The sequence below is a fragment of the Takifugu rubripes genome, chromosome 11 (assembly GCF_901000725.2).
Source record: "Takifugu rubripes chromosome 11, fTakRub1.2, whole genome shotgun sequence".
Classification (NCBI taxonomy): Eukaryota; Metazoa; Chordata; class Actinopteri; order Tetraodontiformes; family Tetraodontidae; genus Takifugu; species Takifugu rubripes.
In genome coordinates this window covers 2,339,847-2,352,036 of record NC_042295.1, presented here as the reverse complement: position 1 = coordinate 2,352,036, position 12,190 = coordinate 2,339,847, and the positions used below count along the sequence as shown (strand labels likewise).

At 48.2% G+C, this 12,190-nt stretch overlaps 1 protein-coding gene across 1 annotated transcript in view; it reads left to right on the top strand.

The window, feature by feature from the left end:
• baz1b (bromodomain adjacent to zinc finger domain, 1B) overlaps window positions 1-5,930 on the top strand; it is a 10,101-nt gene extending 4,171 nt beyond the window's left edge. The window contains exons 8-22 of the mRNA XM_011618063.2: window positions 1-49; window positions 135-1,452; window positions 1,790-1,945; window positions 2,012-2,150; window positions 2,237-2,400; window positions 2,510-2,615; window positions 2,692-2,790; window positions 2,904-3,081; window positions 3,284-3,469; window positions 3,562-3,709; window positions 3,823-3,970; window positions 4,043-4,158; window positions 4,586-4,716; window positions 4,811-4,917; window positions 5,001-5,930. Coding sequence (XP_011616365.1) covers window positions 1-49; window positions 135-1,452; window positions 1,790-1,945; window positions 2,012-2,150; window positions 2,237-2,400; window positions 2,510-2,615; window positions 2,692-2,790; window positions 2,904-3,081; window positions 3,284-3,469; window positions 3,562-3,709; window positions 3,823-3,970; window positions 4,043-4,158; window positions 4,586-4,716; window positions 4,811-4,917; window positions 5,001-5,619 — 3,664 coding nt within the window. The 3' untranslated portion in view covers window positions 5,620-5,930. The remainder of the gene's footprint in view (window positions 50-134; window positions 1,453-1,789; window positions 1,946-2,011; window positions 2,151-2,236; window positions 2,401-2,509; window positions 2,616-2,691; window positions 2,791-2,903; window positions 3,082-3,283; window positions 3,470-3,561; window positions 3,710-3,822; window positions 3,971-4,042; window positions 4,159-4,585; window positions 4,717-4,810; window positions 4,918-5,000) is intronic.
• The last annotated feature ends 6,260 nt before the right edge of the window (window positions 5,931-12,190 follow it).

Below are 12,190 nucleotides of genomic sequence, written 5' to 3'. Positions count from 1 at the left end.
GAACGACTCCAACATGCCTCTTAGTCCGTTTATTTTGGGTTCCATGCAGGTCAGTTTTCTTAATTGTGAACTTGTTCATTTCTTTATTGTAATATATAACGTTGTTTACTGAGCTCCTTTGACTTCTACTGCAGAAAATAAAAATGAATGGCTCCCCGCTCAAGGTAACTAACTCAGGAACGCCCAAGAAAGGAGAAGGTAAAGGCCCAGGTCTCTCCACTCCAAAGTCAGGGAAGAAATCTGGGGACAAAAAAGAAGGAAAGAAGACCGGGAAGGGTGCTGATAAGAAGCTCAATGTCCTTAAAGCTCCAAAAAAGGATGGAAAAAATGGTGGTAACTCTAAGATGAAGCAGTTGACACTCCTACATCTGGCAAAGAGCACTTCTCCTGGCAGCCCCAAGAAGAGAGCCCGTAGTGGCGGAATGGGCTCACCCAAACTGGGAAAGCCGCTGCATCCAATGGCTCTACACCTCCTCCGCTACTATAAGGAGAACAAGGGTAAAGAGGACAAGAAAAACTCCTTATCGTCCCTGATATCCAAGGCTGCTAAGAACTTGCCATCGGAAGAGTGGGGACGGCTGCCAGAAGAACTCAAGGAGCTCGTGCAGAAACGCTGGGAGCTCCTGGAGCAGAAAAGGCGCTGGGCAGCCATGAGCGAAGAGGAGAAGCAGGAAGAGATGAAGAAGAAGCGCGAGGAACTCAAGGAGAAACTGCGAGAAAAGGCCAAGGAGCGGCGTGAGAAGGAAATGCTGGCCCGTCGCGAGATGTCCCGCAGATACGAAGACCAGGAGATCGACGACGGAAAGACTCTGCCTGCGTTCAAGCTGGTAGACATGCCCGAAGGGTTGCCCAACACCTTATTTGGAGACGTGGCCCTGATCGTAGACTTCCTGTACTGCTATACAGAGCTGCTGATGCCCGATGACCAGTATCCCATCACGGCAGTAGCTCTGATGGAGGCCCTTGCTGGGGAACGCTCTGGCTTCCTGTACCTGAACCGAGTGCTGGTGGTGCTGCTGCAGACGTTGCTGCAGGATGAGCTGGCAGAAGGCTACAGCGAGCTGGACATGCCTCTATCAGAGATACCCTTAACCATGCACTCAGTCTCCGAGCTGGCGCGCTTGTGTTTACGACCGTGCGACAGTCAGGATGAGGCGAGCGGACGGGGCTCGGAGAAATCGGCCGGCTTTGCGGATTTCGACGAGGTGGTGAGCAGCGAGTTCCTGGAAAAGCTCGACACCTGCGAGATCTTTGAGCTGGCCCCTGAGGAAAAGGTGAACCTCCTGGTGGCGCTCTGCCACCGCATACTGATGACGTACTCCGTGGAAGACCACGTCTACGCGAAGCAGCAGCGGGCGGCTGAGCTGTGGAAGGAGCGCGCGGCGATGCTGAAGGAGGTCAACGATCGCAAGAGAGCCGAGAAGCAGAAGCAGAAGGAGAAGGAAGGCAAAGGTCAGTTCTCCGTGATGGCCACAAACTGGCGATGTTATGTTTAAGCTTTGCTTTACGTGCTTGTTGAAGGATACCAGAACACATCCGCTGGGCCTACACTCGTTTTTAATCTGCGAACTAGCTGGGGATCATTTCATTTTCAGAATTTGGGGCTTTTCTCCCACAACTTCTTCACTATGAGTCCAAAATGGATCTCTATCAGCAAAGTCTGCAATCAGGAATCTTTATGGAATATACCCCTGCCTACTTATGTTGAGGCAAAAACTGCCCAGCATAAGTGATAAAAATGTAGCTACGCTCATTGTGACCCGCCGTCTCGGTGTTTTCTTTCATTAAGGTGAGAAGAAGAAAGACGGCAATGCCAAGGAAAAGATCAAGAAAGAAGTGAAAGTGGAGCCGGAGCCGGAGGACATGGTCAGCACAGTGAAGAGTCGGCGGCTGATGTCCATGCAGGCCAAGAAGGAGAAAGAAGAGATGGACAGACAGAACAAAGGTAGAAGGCATTTTAAATGGAAAAGCGCCTAATTGAAAGCTCAACCTTCTGGCTTCTCTCTGGCAGAGCGCATGGAGAAAGAAGCGGAAGAGGAGCGGATACGTCGACAGAAGGCCGCTGCGGAACGAGCCTTCCAGGAAGGCGTAACCAAAGCTCGACTCGTCCTGCGCAGAACTCCGCTCGGCACTGATAGAAACCACAACAGGTGGGAGCTGCGTGCGGTCATTTAGAGGCTACTTTTTAAACCCGCTTATCTTTCCAGTGTTTAATCACGACGGGTGTCTTTATTAGATACTGGCTCTTTTCTGACCTGGTTCCCGGGCTGTACATTGAGAAAGGCTGGGTGCACGAAAGCATCGAGTACAGCTTCACTCCCCCTCCTGATGACAAACCAGCTGAGCTCGATGGAGGGGAGGAAGCGGACGCGGGGTCAGACACCACCAACAATTCACAAGGTACAATGCAAAAGAGAAGCGAATCAGCAACGTGTGCTCAAATGTTTCTGGAGAAATTAGCAACATTGTTCCAAAAGCAAACAAGAGCTGTTTTTTTTCTCTGTTTCAGGGGTCGAGAAGGACAACTGCAGTATAGACGGCGTTGCTGGTCATGGCGCCGCTGCAGCAGACGTCTGTATAGAAACCACCGCTCCCAAGCAAGGACAGAACTTATGGTGGGCACGGCACTTTTGTTAGCTGCGGTTCAGTGTTTCTATATTACCTGGTCTAATCTTGTACGTCTTTATTCAGGTTTGTATGCGACACCCACGCTGAATTGGAGGAGCTGGTGGAAAGTCTTCATCCTCAGGGCGTGAGAGAGAGTGAACTGAAGTTAAACATCCAAAACAGGTGCTGTGAAACAGGGAGTGAAAATAAGACTTAAAGTCGTATCGTTTCAGGCGAGACATCTTCCACAGTGGCGCCACCATGAGGCTGATCTTAAGGTTGTCTCTCTGCTTCAGATACCAGGAAATCCTCCATTCCATCCATCTGACACGGAAGGGCAAAGCGAGCCTCAGGACCTGCGACGGATACGAAGAGCTGCTGAAGTACTTACGAAGTGACATCCAGGAGATTGCTTCACGGCTGCAGAAGGGGGGGTTGGGATACCTGGACGACAACGTTAACATCGAAGAACAGGTGATTGATTGATCAGCTGGAAGAGTTGAAGTCTGTTCAACGATGTGCGTCCACACGTTCCTGTTTTCTTTAAAACACTAGTAATGAATTCAATTATATACTTTTCACTATTTTTCTATGTCCTTTATGTCTTTGTTTATTTTGTTTAAGTGTATATAGTATCAAATAGGTATGATAAAACTGTTCGATCCTCCAATTACAGCTTGAAAACATGGAGAGTTTGAAAGACTTCGGTGAGTCCATCATCTCCATTCAGGCATGTGTCATCAAGAAGTTCTTGCAAGGGTTCATGGCTCCCAAGCAGAAAAAGAAGAGAAAGCAGGGTGGGGAGGAAAGCAGCAAGTCTGAGGAGTTTGATGAGGAGAAGAGGCTGGCAGAAGAGGCCAGGGTAAGGTGGCACTCCCGGACTATGTCTCAGCTCTGGTGCGAACAAAGGGCCTGACCTTCTGCTCCGCCCCGACCTGGATGCTTCCTTCTCAGGTGGCGACGGCGGTAGAAAACTGGAAGACGGCCATCCGAGAGGCTCAGACCTTTTCGCGCATGCACGTCCTGCTGGGGATGCTGGATGCCAGTATAAAGTGGGACATGTCTGCTGAGAACGCTCGCTGCAAAGTCTGTCGCAAGAAAGGTAGGGGGTCCCCGGGTGTCATCAGAGGGGTCTGCATCACATATCGACGTTTGTTTACCTCCGTTATCCAAACCGGAAGTAGTTTGTTTTTAAATCCTTCTCATCTCTTCCAGGTGATGATGAGAAACTCATCCTCTGCGACGAGTGCAACAAGGCTTTTCACCTGTTCTGCCTGCGCCCGGCCCTGTACCGCATCCCCGTCGGGGAGTGGCGGTGCCTGGCCTGCCAGCCGACCGTGGCCCGACGCGGCTCCCGCTCAAGGTGAGCGTCCACACAACATCCCCAAAGAGCTAAAAATGACACTCGCCTACATAAAGCAACTGCTAACTGCAGGAACTACAACGAAGACACGGACGAAGAGGAGGATGAAGAGGGCTCTGAAGAAGAGGACTCCGAGGAAGAGGAAGACGACGAGGAGGAAAACGAGTACAAAGCTCTGGGGCACAGCTGTGAGTATCCATACAGAAGTCTGCTCTGGCCGTCACCTCATGGGTTATATACGCGTCGGAAAGCTATAGGGCCAAAAACGTTGTTCCACTATACCAGTGAGAGGGGTTTTGGGATGCAAGGCTGGGAATGAGAAGAATGCTGATGTTTTATTTCCTTTGTCCGTGTTGCGGGGCACTGCTCACCTCTGTGTGCTTTGAAGCCACGTGTCAGTCCAGCTTCACTCGAAGTATGTGACATAGTGATCCCCGCTGTTGCTACAAGGCAGCTGGAGGTGATCCACGTCTGATGAAAGAGCCACGGATCCAAAATCATAGAGCAGAACCAATTTCCCTTCATGTAAAGCGGCCCGCGCCCGGCGTCGCTGCTGGGCGACCGGACTTCCTGCCGAAGCAGGAACTGATCAGAGCTTCTTCCTCCTCCGTACAGTGAGGCCGAGGAAGAAACCCAAGCAGGCGTCGTCTCAGCAAAAGCCCTCCAAGAAGAGCAAGAAGCCTTCTGGCAGTCACGGTTGCAAGCACAGGACTGGACCCAACAACCCTGCGGACATCGACGAACTGGTACCAAAGAGCGCTCGCGGATCTGCGGGAGATGCAGGAAGTGTTAATCGTTAGCGTTGCTGTAATAAAGGTCTTTCTTTTATTTCTCTCGCAGGTGCGACAGAGCTACCAGACGGGAGTGAGCAGGCAGAGGCTGGAGTTGGAGAGGTGTGCGGAGATCATTAAGAAGCTGATGAAGTACCGTTATAGTTGGCCCTTCAGGTGAGGAGAACCGCCTCAAGTGACGGTTGAAACGGGCAGTTCAGGCAGCCGGACTTCAGAAGGTCTTTCTGCTCCTCTTACAGAGAGCCTGTGTCCAAGGACGAGGCAGAGGACTACCTGGACATCATCTCCCAGCCCATGGACCTCCAGACAATGCTGGGGAAGTTCAGCCAGGGTTCCTATCGCCACTGTCAGGACTTCTTGGAAGACATGAAACTGGTCTTCTCCAACGCCGAAGAGTACAACCACGAGGGCAGCAACGTGCTCTCCTGCCTGGTCAAAACGGAGCAGACGTTCATCGAGCTCCTCCAGAAGCTGCTCCCCAGCCTCACGTACCTCCGCAGGCGCGCGCGCAAGCGCATCAGGCACCCGCCTTCCACTTCGGAGGAGGAGGAGGACGAGGAGGAAGAACCAAAGAAGCTGCAGAACGGCAAACCGAAGAGGAGGGGCGGGAGAATCAGGCCGAACCGCAGGGACGGGGAGAGCGAGAGCGAGGACGAGGAGGCCGGGTGCGAAGGTGGCCGGAGGAGGAGGAGTAAGAGGACCTCTGCCACATCTGGCAAGGATTACAGGGAGCAAAACAGCGACGGCGAGTGCGACACGCGTGGACGGCGGCGAAAGGGAGGACGCAAGGCTCTGGGGGAGAGCAGCGACGAGGAAGGCGGCGGCCAACGGCGCTCTTCCAAGAGGCGGAAACATTGACACACTTCAGGGTTCATTTGCCGTCTTTATTTCGCTTAAATTCTTATCCTGCTTTTTTAAAACGGATCAAACTTTTCCTTTGACAGCCAGCAGGACTCAAAACCTCAGAAGGACTTTTTTATCGCATTGAATTTGTCAGTTTTTGTTTTTTTAAAACAAGAAAGATTTATATTTGTAACATGTTTAATATCAAAGGTTTTTTTTTCTGTCCTCCTCAAACAGAAAAAAGGAGAAATTTGAGATAATGGAGAGGTCTTTATAGCTCTTAAGACAATTTGAATTAAAGTTCATTTACATGTTGGAAAAACCTCTCAGATATGTTATTTGACTTGTCTTGTGAATCACGGTTTTCACGTGCGCTCTCCAACGCCACCAGTGTGATGGAAGACGCGTCCTCGCTCGAATGGACGCTAATCCATCCAAGACCTAAGCAAGTGTTCCGTTTAATGTGCTCGTGATTGACTAACCCCTCCGCCCCCCTCCCCCATAACCACGACCGCATCTTTAAAGAGGACAAAGATAAAAATGTTGGAATTGTACATGTTGTCATTTTTGAGGGTTTTCCCAGTCCTGGTTCAACCTCAGACGGCTTTGCTGGTCGTTCGTAACCTAAAGGAAGAGGGGGGGGGGGGGAATCAGGTTTTTGTTGTGAGCATCATTTTGAAAGAGCAGGCTTTTGATCCTCTCTGGCGTCCTGCCGCTTTAAATGACTCACTACCTCGATGCTCAACGCTTTGCACCCAAACGCAGCAGAACCAGGCTGGGACCATTATCTGCACACACCTGTTGGAAGCAACACAGGTGATGTTTGCTGAGGAATTTGACATTTGTTGAACTACAAATTTTGCACATGTTTTCTTTTTTTTGTACCTAAAACGACCATGGCTTTACCAGAGGACTCCTTTAGTATATGCAGCGAGGCTTCCTGGATCGACCACCAGGGGGCGCGCCACTCCTGCGCTTTCGTACTGTTTTCGGTTTCCTCTGCGACTCTTGACGGTGCTGATAGTTGAGGGTGGCGTTAGAGCCCAACCCTGTCCTGCTCAGATCAGGTGGTGGGAGGTGGAGTTGGCTTCAGCTAATTAAACGGCGACTCTCGCCCGTATCGTGCTGCGCTGCGTCTCTTGTGCTGACTTCTTTTTCCTCGAATTTCACGTTCTACAGCACAAATGTAACTGCTCCTCTCAAGTTGAGACTTAGCTGTAAATATTTTCTTTGTCAGAGGAACTTCAGAAATATTTTACACATGTTTTTTTTTTTTTTATATATATTTATAGTCCAAGACTGGATTCCAGCTAGTTTCAGACTCAGGTGTAAAGACTTTTCAGCGAGCATCCTCTAGACACCCCGGCCAACTTTCAACCTTGTGATACAAATGAGGAAGGGAAATGACTGTATATTGTTACCTTTTTAATAAAATAACCAGTTTTCCTAAAGGCCTGCTGCTCTTGTTTTATTTTGAAAAGGCATCTCTCTGAAAACACTGGAACAACTACAGCGTATCATGGTGATGCACAGGGAATTCTTCTGATTGTAACGGTGTGTGCATCTGAGCGCAGGAGTGTGTCCACGGTGTGCTGACCCGAGAGCCGCCTGTGGCTCAGACACTGATGGAGGGGCTGTGAATCCCCCAGATATCCGTCTACAAGCTCCAACCGGACCTCTAACAGGAACCCGATCGTTCCGTGACATCAGCCCCGTCATGCACCACCTCCATGCAGAACCTCTTGTATGGTTCCCAGTCAGCCACACAAGAGGTTCTAAGCTCCTCCCATTGACCTTATAGGCCACCATATCTGTCTGACCTCCCCCAGATGGTCACTCCTGCCCACGCCCTCAGACCCTCCTCCTCCATCCACTCAAGACTCACCAGTCTAGGTCCACCTGGTAGTGGTACATATTTTGTGGATCCCCTTAAAATTAAGCAAGACGTCTACATTTTATTCACGCCAAAATCCTCTCTGAGCCTGCTCCATCCTCGGGTGACATGTTTTCTCACCTCTGGTCCTGACTGAAGCCCCTTTGCCATGAGTTTCTGCCTCCGTTCCTGTTGGGTCTGAAGCCAGAAGCCGCATACACCAGGAATTGGGGATACTCTTCAGTCTGGAGCTCCTGAGAACTGTGAATCTGTCATTGATTTTACCTGCTCCGTTCATCTTCCCCTTCATTCTGACCGACCTCCCCGTCCCAGTGGCGGAAACACGAGCCTACAGCCTCCAATGACGCCACCGGGCTTTACTGTGAGGGAGTGAATTCCTTCAAACGCAACACTTGGAATTAAGGCCAAACCGTTCAATCTTGGTTTCATCAGACCAGAGGATCTTATTTCACAGTTAGACACTTTAGGTGCTTTTTTTTGTTCTTTTATTTTTTTTGAACTCAGGTCAACTTTCACGCGTCTCCCTTGGGTTGCTTAATCTGGTTGCCATATCTGATATTGGTTTTCCCAAAGCCGATGGAGGTCACCGCGCTCTTGAGCACTTTCCATTGCAGCAGAATTGTTTTTTACTTAAATCAAGGCAGTATATTGGGTGGTAACTCTGCAGGGTACGGTCAAAACGTGGGAGGTAGAAGGGGAAGGTGCCAGGACACCTCCAGAGCACTGCCGAGGTAGCCTTGAGCAAGGCACCAAACCCCAAATGCTCACATAGGGCCCTGCGATGAGTTAGCAACTCATAAATGAAAATCAAATGAATAGGGTGGCGGTAGCTCAGTCATGGTCCGTCGAACATGGAAGGTGTTCTGGACCACTGCCGAGGTCCCCTTGAGCAAGGTACAGAATCCACAAATGCTCATATACGGCCCTGCGATGACCTGGCAACTCACCCAGGGGTGGACCCTCCCTGTGACCCCCAAAAGGGATAAAGTGGTTAAGAAGACAAGATGAGAAATAAATGAAACCTCCTAAGAATGTTGCCTTGCTTGATTTGACTTTTTCAGTCTCTAAATAGTTGCGGGTGCCTGTCAGAACAGCCACAGCGAATACAGGACACATCCAACGCCCCCCCCCCCCAGCATTTTGTTGCGTCTGCTGTTGTGCGGGACGTGCTGGGGGGGTCGGCAGATACTCCAGCTCTCTGACAAACACGCAGCACCCTTGTGCTGACTAATCTTTGAACCCTTCACAAATGGTGGCTTAGGCCTGCGTGTGTGTTTGGGTGCAGGCGTGTGTGTGTGTTAACCAACTCAGCAGTATTTACCTTCAACCCCTGGAATGATTTCAGACTTCACAGTCTTTCATAATAAATATTCAGCGATATTATGCTGTGGTATCCAGAGTGAACTTACGGCAGGAAATCTTAGCTAGCAATCAAACTATCATTAACTGCCTTCCTATTATTCTTATTTTTCATATCCAGCACTAAATATATATGTACTACGTGGTGAATGTTTGACTTTGTCAAAATACTTTATGATCAGTTTTACTGCACCAACCCGCAGGAGCAGTAAGACCATCTGTTGATGTAATCTTAACCTTAACAAGGGAAATAACTGAAATACTGTATACACTTTGAATTAATTCATGCATCCACAGTTGTTCTGATTTTACTGTTGGTAAACTTCATATATTTCCAACACCCCCCAAAACGGTTGAGCATTTGCAATGTTTCCTGCTCTTTATTTATTATAATTATCTTAACTTTGCACTTTGGGCGCCTTGAGGAACCCCCAGCTTCTGTTCATTTGGGCCCCCAGATCAATGTGAGCTTTAGTTTGGGCTCTTGTTTCCCTGCAGATGCCCAGCGAGGGGCCGCGTAACCTGCCCCGCGCACGAATGAAAGGGGCCGCAGCTGTCGCGGCGGACCTCAGATCAGTTCTTGGGTTTAGAAACCAGAGACAAGTGTTTACATCTTGTATTTGCGAGTGTGCACGTGGGCGAGTGTGGCAGTTGAAAGTATATGAATAAAGTTACATAAAGTACAATCTGTACTTTAAATCAAAGAAACTGTGAATGTATGCCCTCCTTTGTGTGTGTGTGTGTGTGTGTGTGTGTGTGTGTGTGTGTGTGCCAAGGTGTGCTTGCTTAATAAAAAGCAGTCACAGGGCTGCTGATGGCTCCATAAGGGAGCCTCTGAATGGTTCAGCCTAATTCGTAGCAGATGTGGGGGAAAGATTATCCACCCAGGTTGAGTGGCCCTTCACTGTGAAGGCGACAGGGGTGGGAAGCAGATGCGCAGCAGACAGAAGACACACGCACGTGCGCACACACACATTCATGGTGGGTGAGCTTCAACCAGCCATTATACAGAACTGCAGTGTTGACAGGAGACACAACATTAATATCGTCACAGTAGTTTATTCATTTTGGGGATTTAAGTGTATTCTTCTGTTGCGTCGAGTGTAAAATGTTTCTTTTTACGACGGCTTTCAGGCAAAATACTTCCCTGGGGTCTTCAAACACTTTCAATAGGGAAATTACCGGTGGAAAATGGGTAAGGGGGGGGGGGGTTACTGGCAGATTTTTGTTGTAAACAGAAACGTGAGTGTGGGGATGTTTGTGTGGTAGTTATTACGTGTTTAAGTGTAAGTAATTATAAAGCAGGGGGTCCAGCCAGCCCATAGTCCCACCACAGAGGAGTTGAAGCAGTGTGGCTCCTGCCCCAGTAGGAGAATACAGGGGTTGTCATGGAGAGAATATGAGAACGTATTGATTATGGGCATATTAGAAGAACCTGATTTAATCAGATTTTTATGTTATGACTGATTTCAGATTGTACATAATTAATCCTATATAAACACTATATTGACAACGGTGCCCACATGGTTCTGTGTTAGACCAATACAGTTCACTCTTTATTCTTCAACAAAAAACAAAATTAAACTGAAACAACGGATATCATGTGAATGACACAACTAGCTTAATTTCTTAGTGATACAAAGTTGGAGATGGAAGTGTAGAAAAAATAGAATTCATATAAGAAACTGAAAGTATAGTAAGTAAAAGAATCCCAAATAATAACAGCCACTTGGCTAAAGAAGTTGTGTTTTCAACCCTGAAGATCATAAAGCTAATGGGATCTGCAAATAACAGTGGCGGGCAAAAACTCTCTTTTAACAGGAAGAAACCCTGAGCAGGACCAGCTTTGTGTGAGGGGGACACTCCTGTGATGCTGGACTGTAGGAACTGATAATGTAATAACAGACAAAAAACAGACAACAAGGTAGTACCATTTAATACCCATACCAACTGGGAAAATGATGTTACCGGCTGGTTTTTGGTTAGTGGCAGATACTTAAAGGACTTATTGGCGGATATGTAAAAAGGACAGCAAGCTAGAGCAAGGATGGAGGACAGAAAGAGGAACAGAACAGCTTCAGAAGTTAGGCCAGCCGAGGCCGGCTCACTGCTCCATTCACCCCCAAAGTCCCTGAGAGTCCAGGGGTGTCATTTACCCAGCGATCATCGAGTTTCAAGGTAGTTAAAAAACTTTTCTATGCCGTCCCATTCAAGTAGACGGCTGCTCAGCTTCTACATGCAAATGCATCGACGCTATGAGAGTAGTTAACAAAAGTGATTAGTGATAAATAGCTGATGCTGAACGACCTCATCCTCCAGATGAATGGGTTCTAACACATTTGAAGTCAATGTAAAGTCAAGAGGGCTTATTTGACCATTTAGATTGAGTGTTTGTATAGTCCTTCAGTAAGGCTACACAATTATGGGGAAGACTTGCCAGGTGTTCAGAAACCAATCTTTGACACACTAGGAGGCGAAGACACAAAGAGTCATGGCTAAAGAAGCTGGCTCTTCACAGCTAATGGAAAGATGGATGGACACAAATATGTAGTAAAAAAAAGGTGCAACAGTGAGAAACATAACCTTAAGAGAATTGTGATATGAGGACCATTCTGGACTATGGAGGAGACTCAAAAAGGAGTGGACTGCAGCTGGAGTCAGATCGTCAAGAGCCACCATGTTTCCAGGACATGAGACTTCAACCGTCCCATGAGATGAGAGATGGTGACAAAGCCATGTTGCAAAGGTCTGGACTGTTGCTTAATGGTCAACAGTTCTCATTTCAAATAAAGGTAAATTATGCATTTCACTTTGAAATCAAGGTCCTTGGACAGAATCCAAGCTGCATGAGGACCAGGGGATGTTTCCAAAGCCAGGGAGCCATGTCACTTGCTGGTGTTAGTCTACTGCAGTTTATCAGGTACCAGGAGATGCTAGCTTCTGCTGACTAGCTAGTCTGATTTACCAGCAGGATTCGGTACCTGTCCACATGCTTAAAAGGTGTCCTTGATTGGCCAGCAAACCCCTCTGACCTAAACCCAATAAAGAATCTACAGAAGCATTTGCTACACCCTGATTTTGCAAGTTTTTGTGTGTATTTTTCATGGTAGGGAGACTTCAGGGAGTATGATTTGTACCTAATGGAATTTGGTATTTTATTATATAAAATAAGCATTTGATCACCTAACAACCAGCAAGAATTCTGTCTCTCACAGACCTGTTAGTTAATCTTTAAGAGCCCTCCTGTCCTCCACTCATTACCTGCACCTGTGTGAACTCATTACCTGGATAAAAGACACCTGTCCCAATGCTCAGAGAACAGCCTGTCCAACA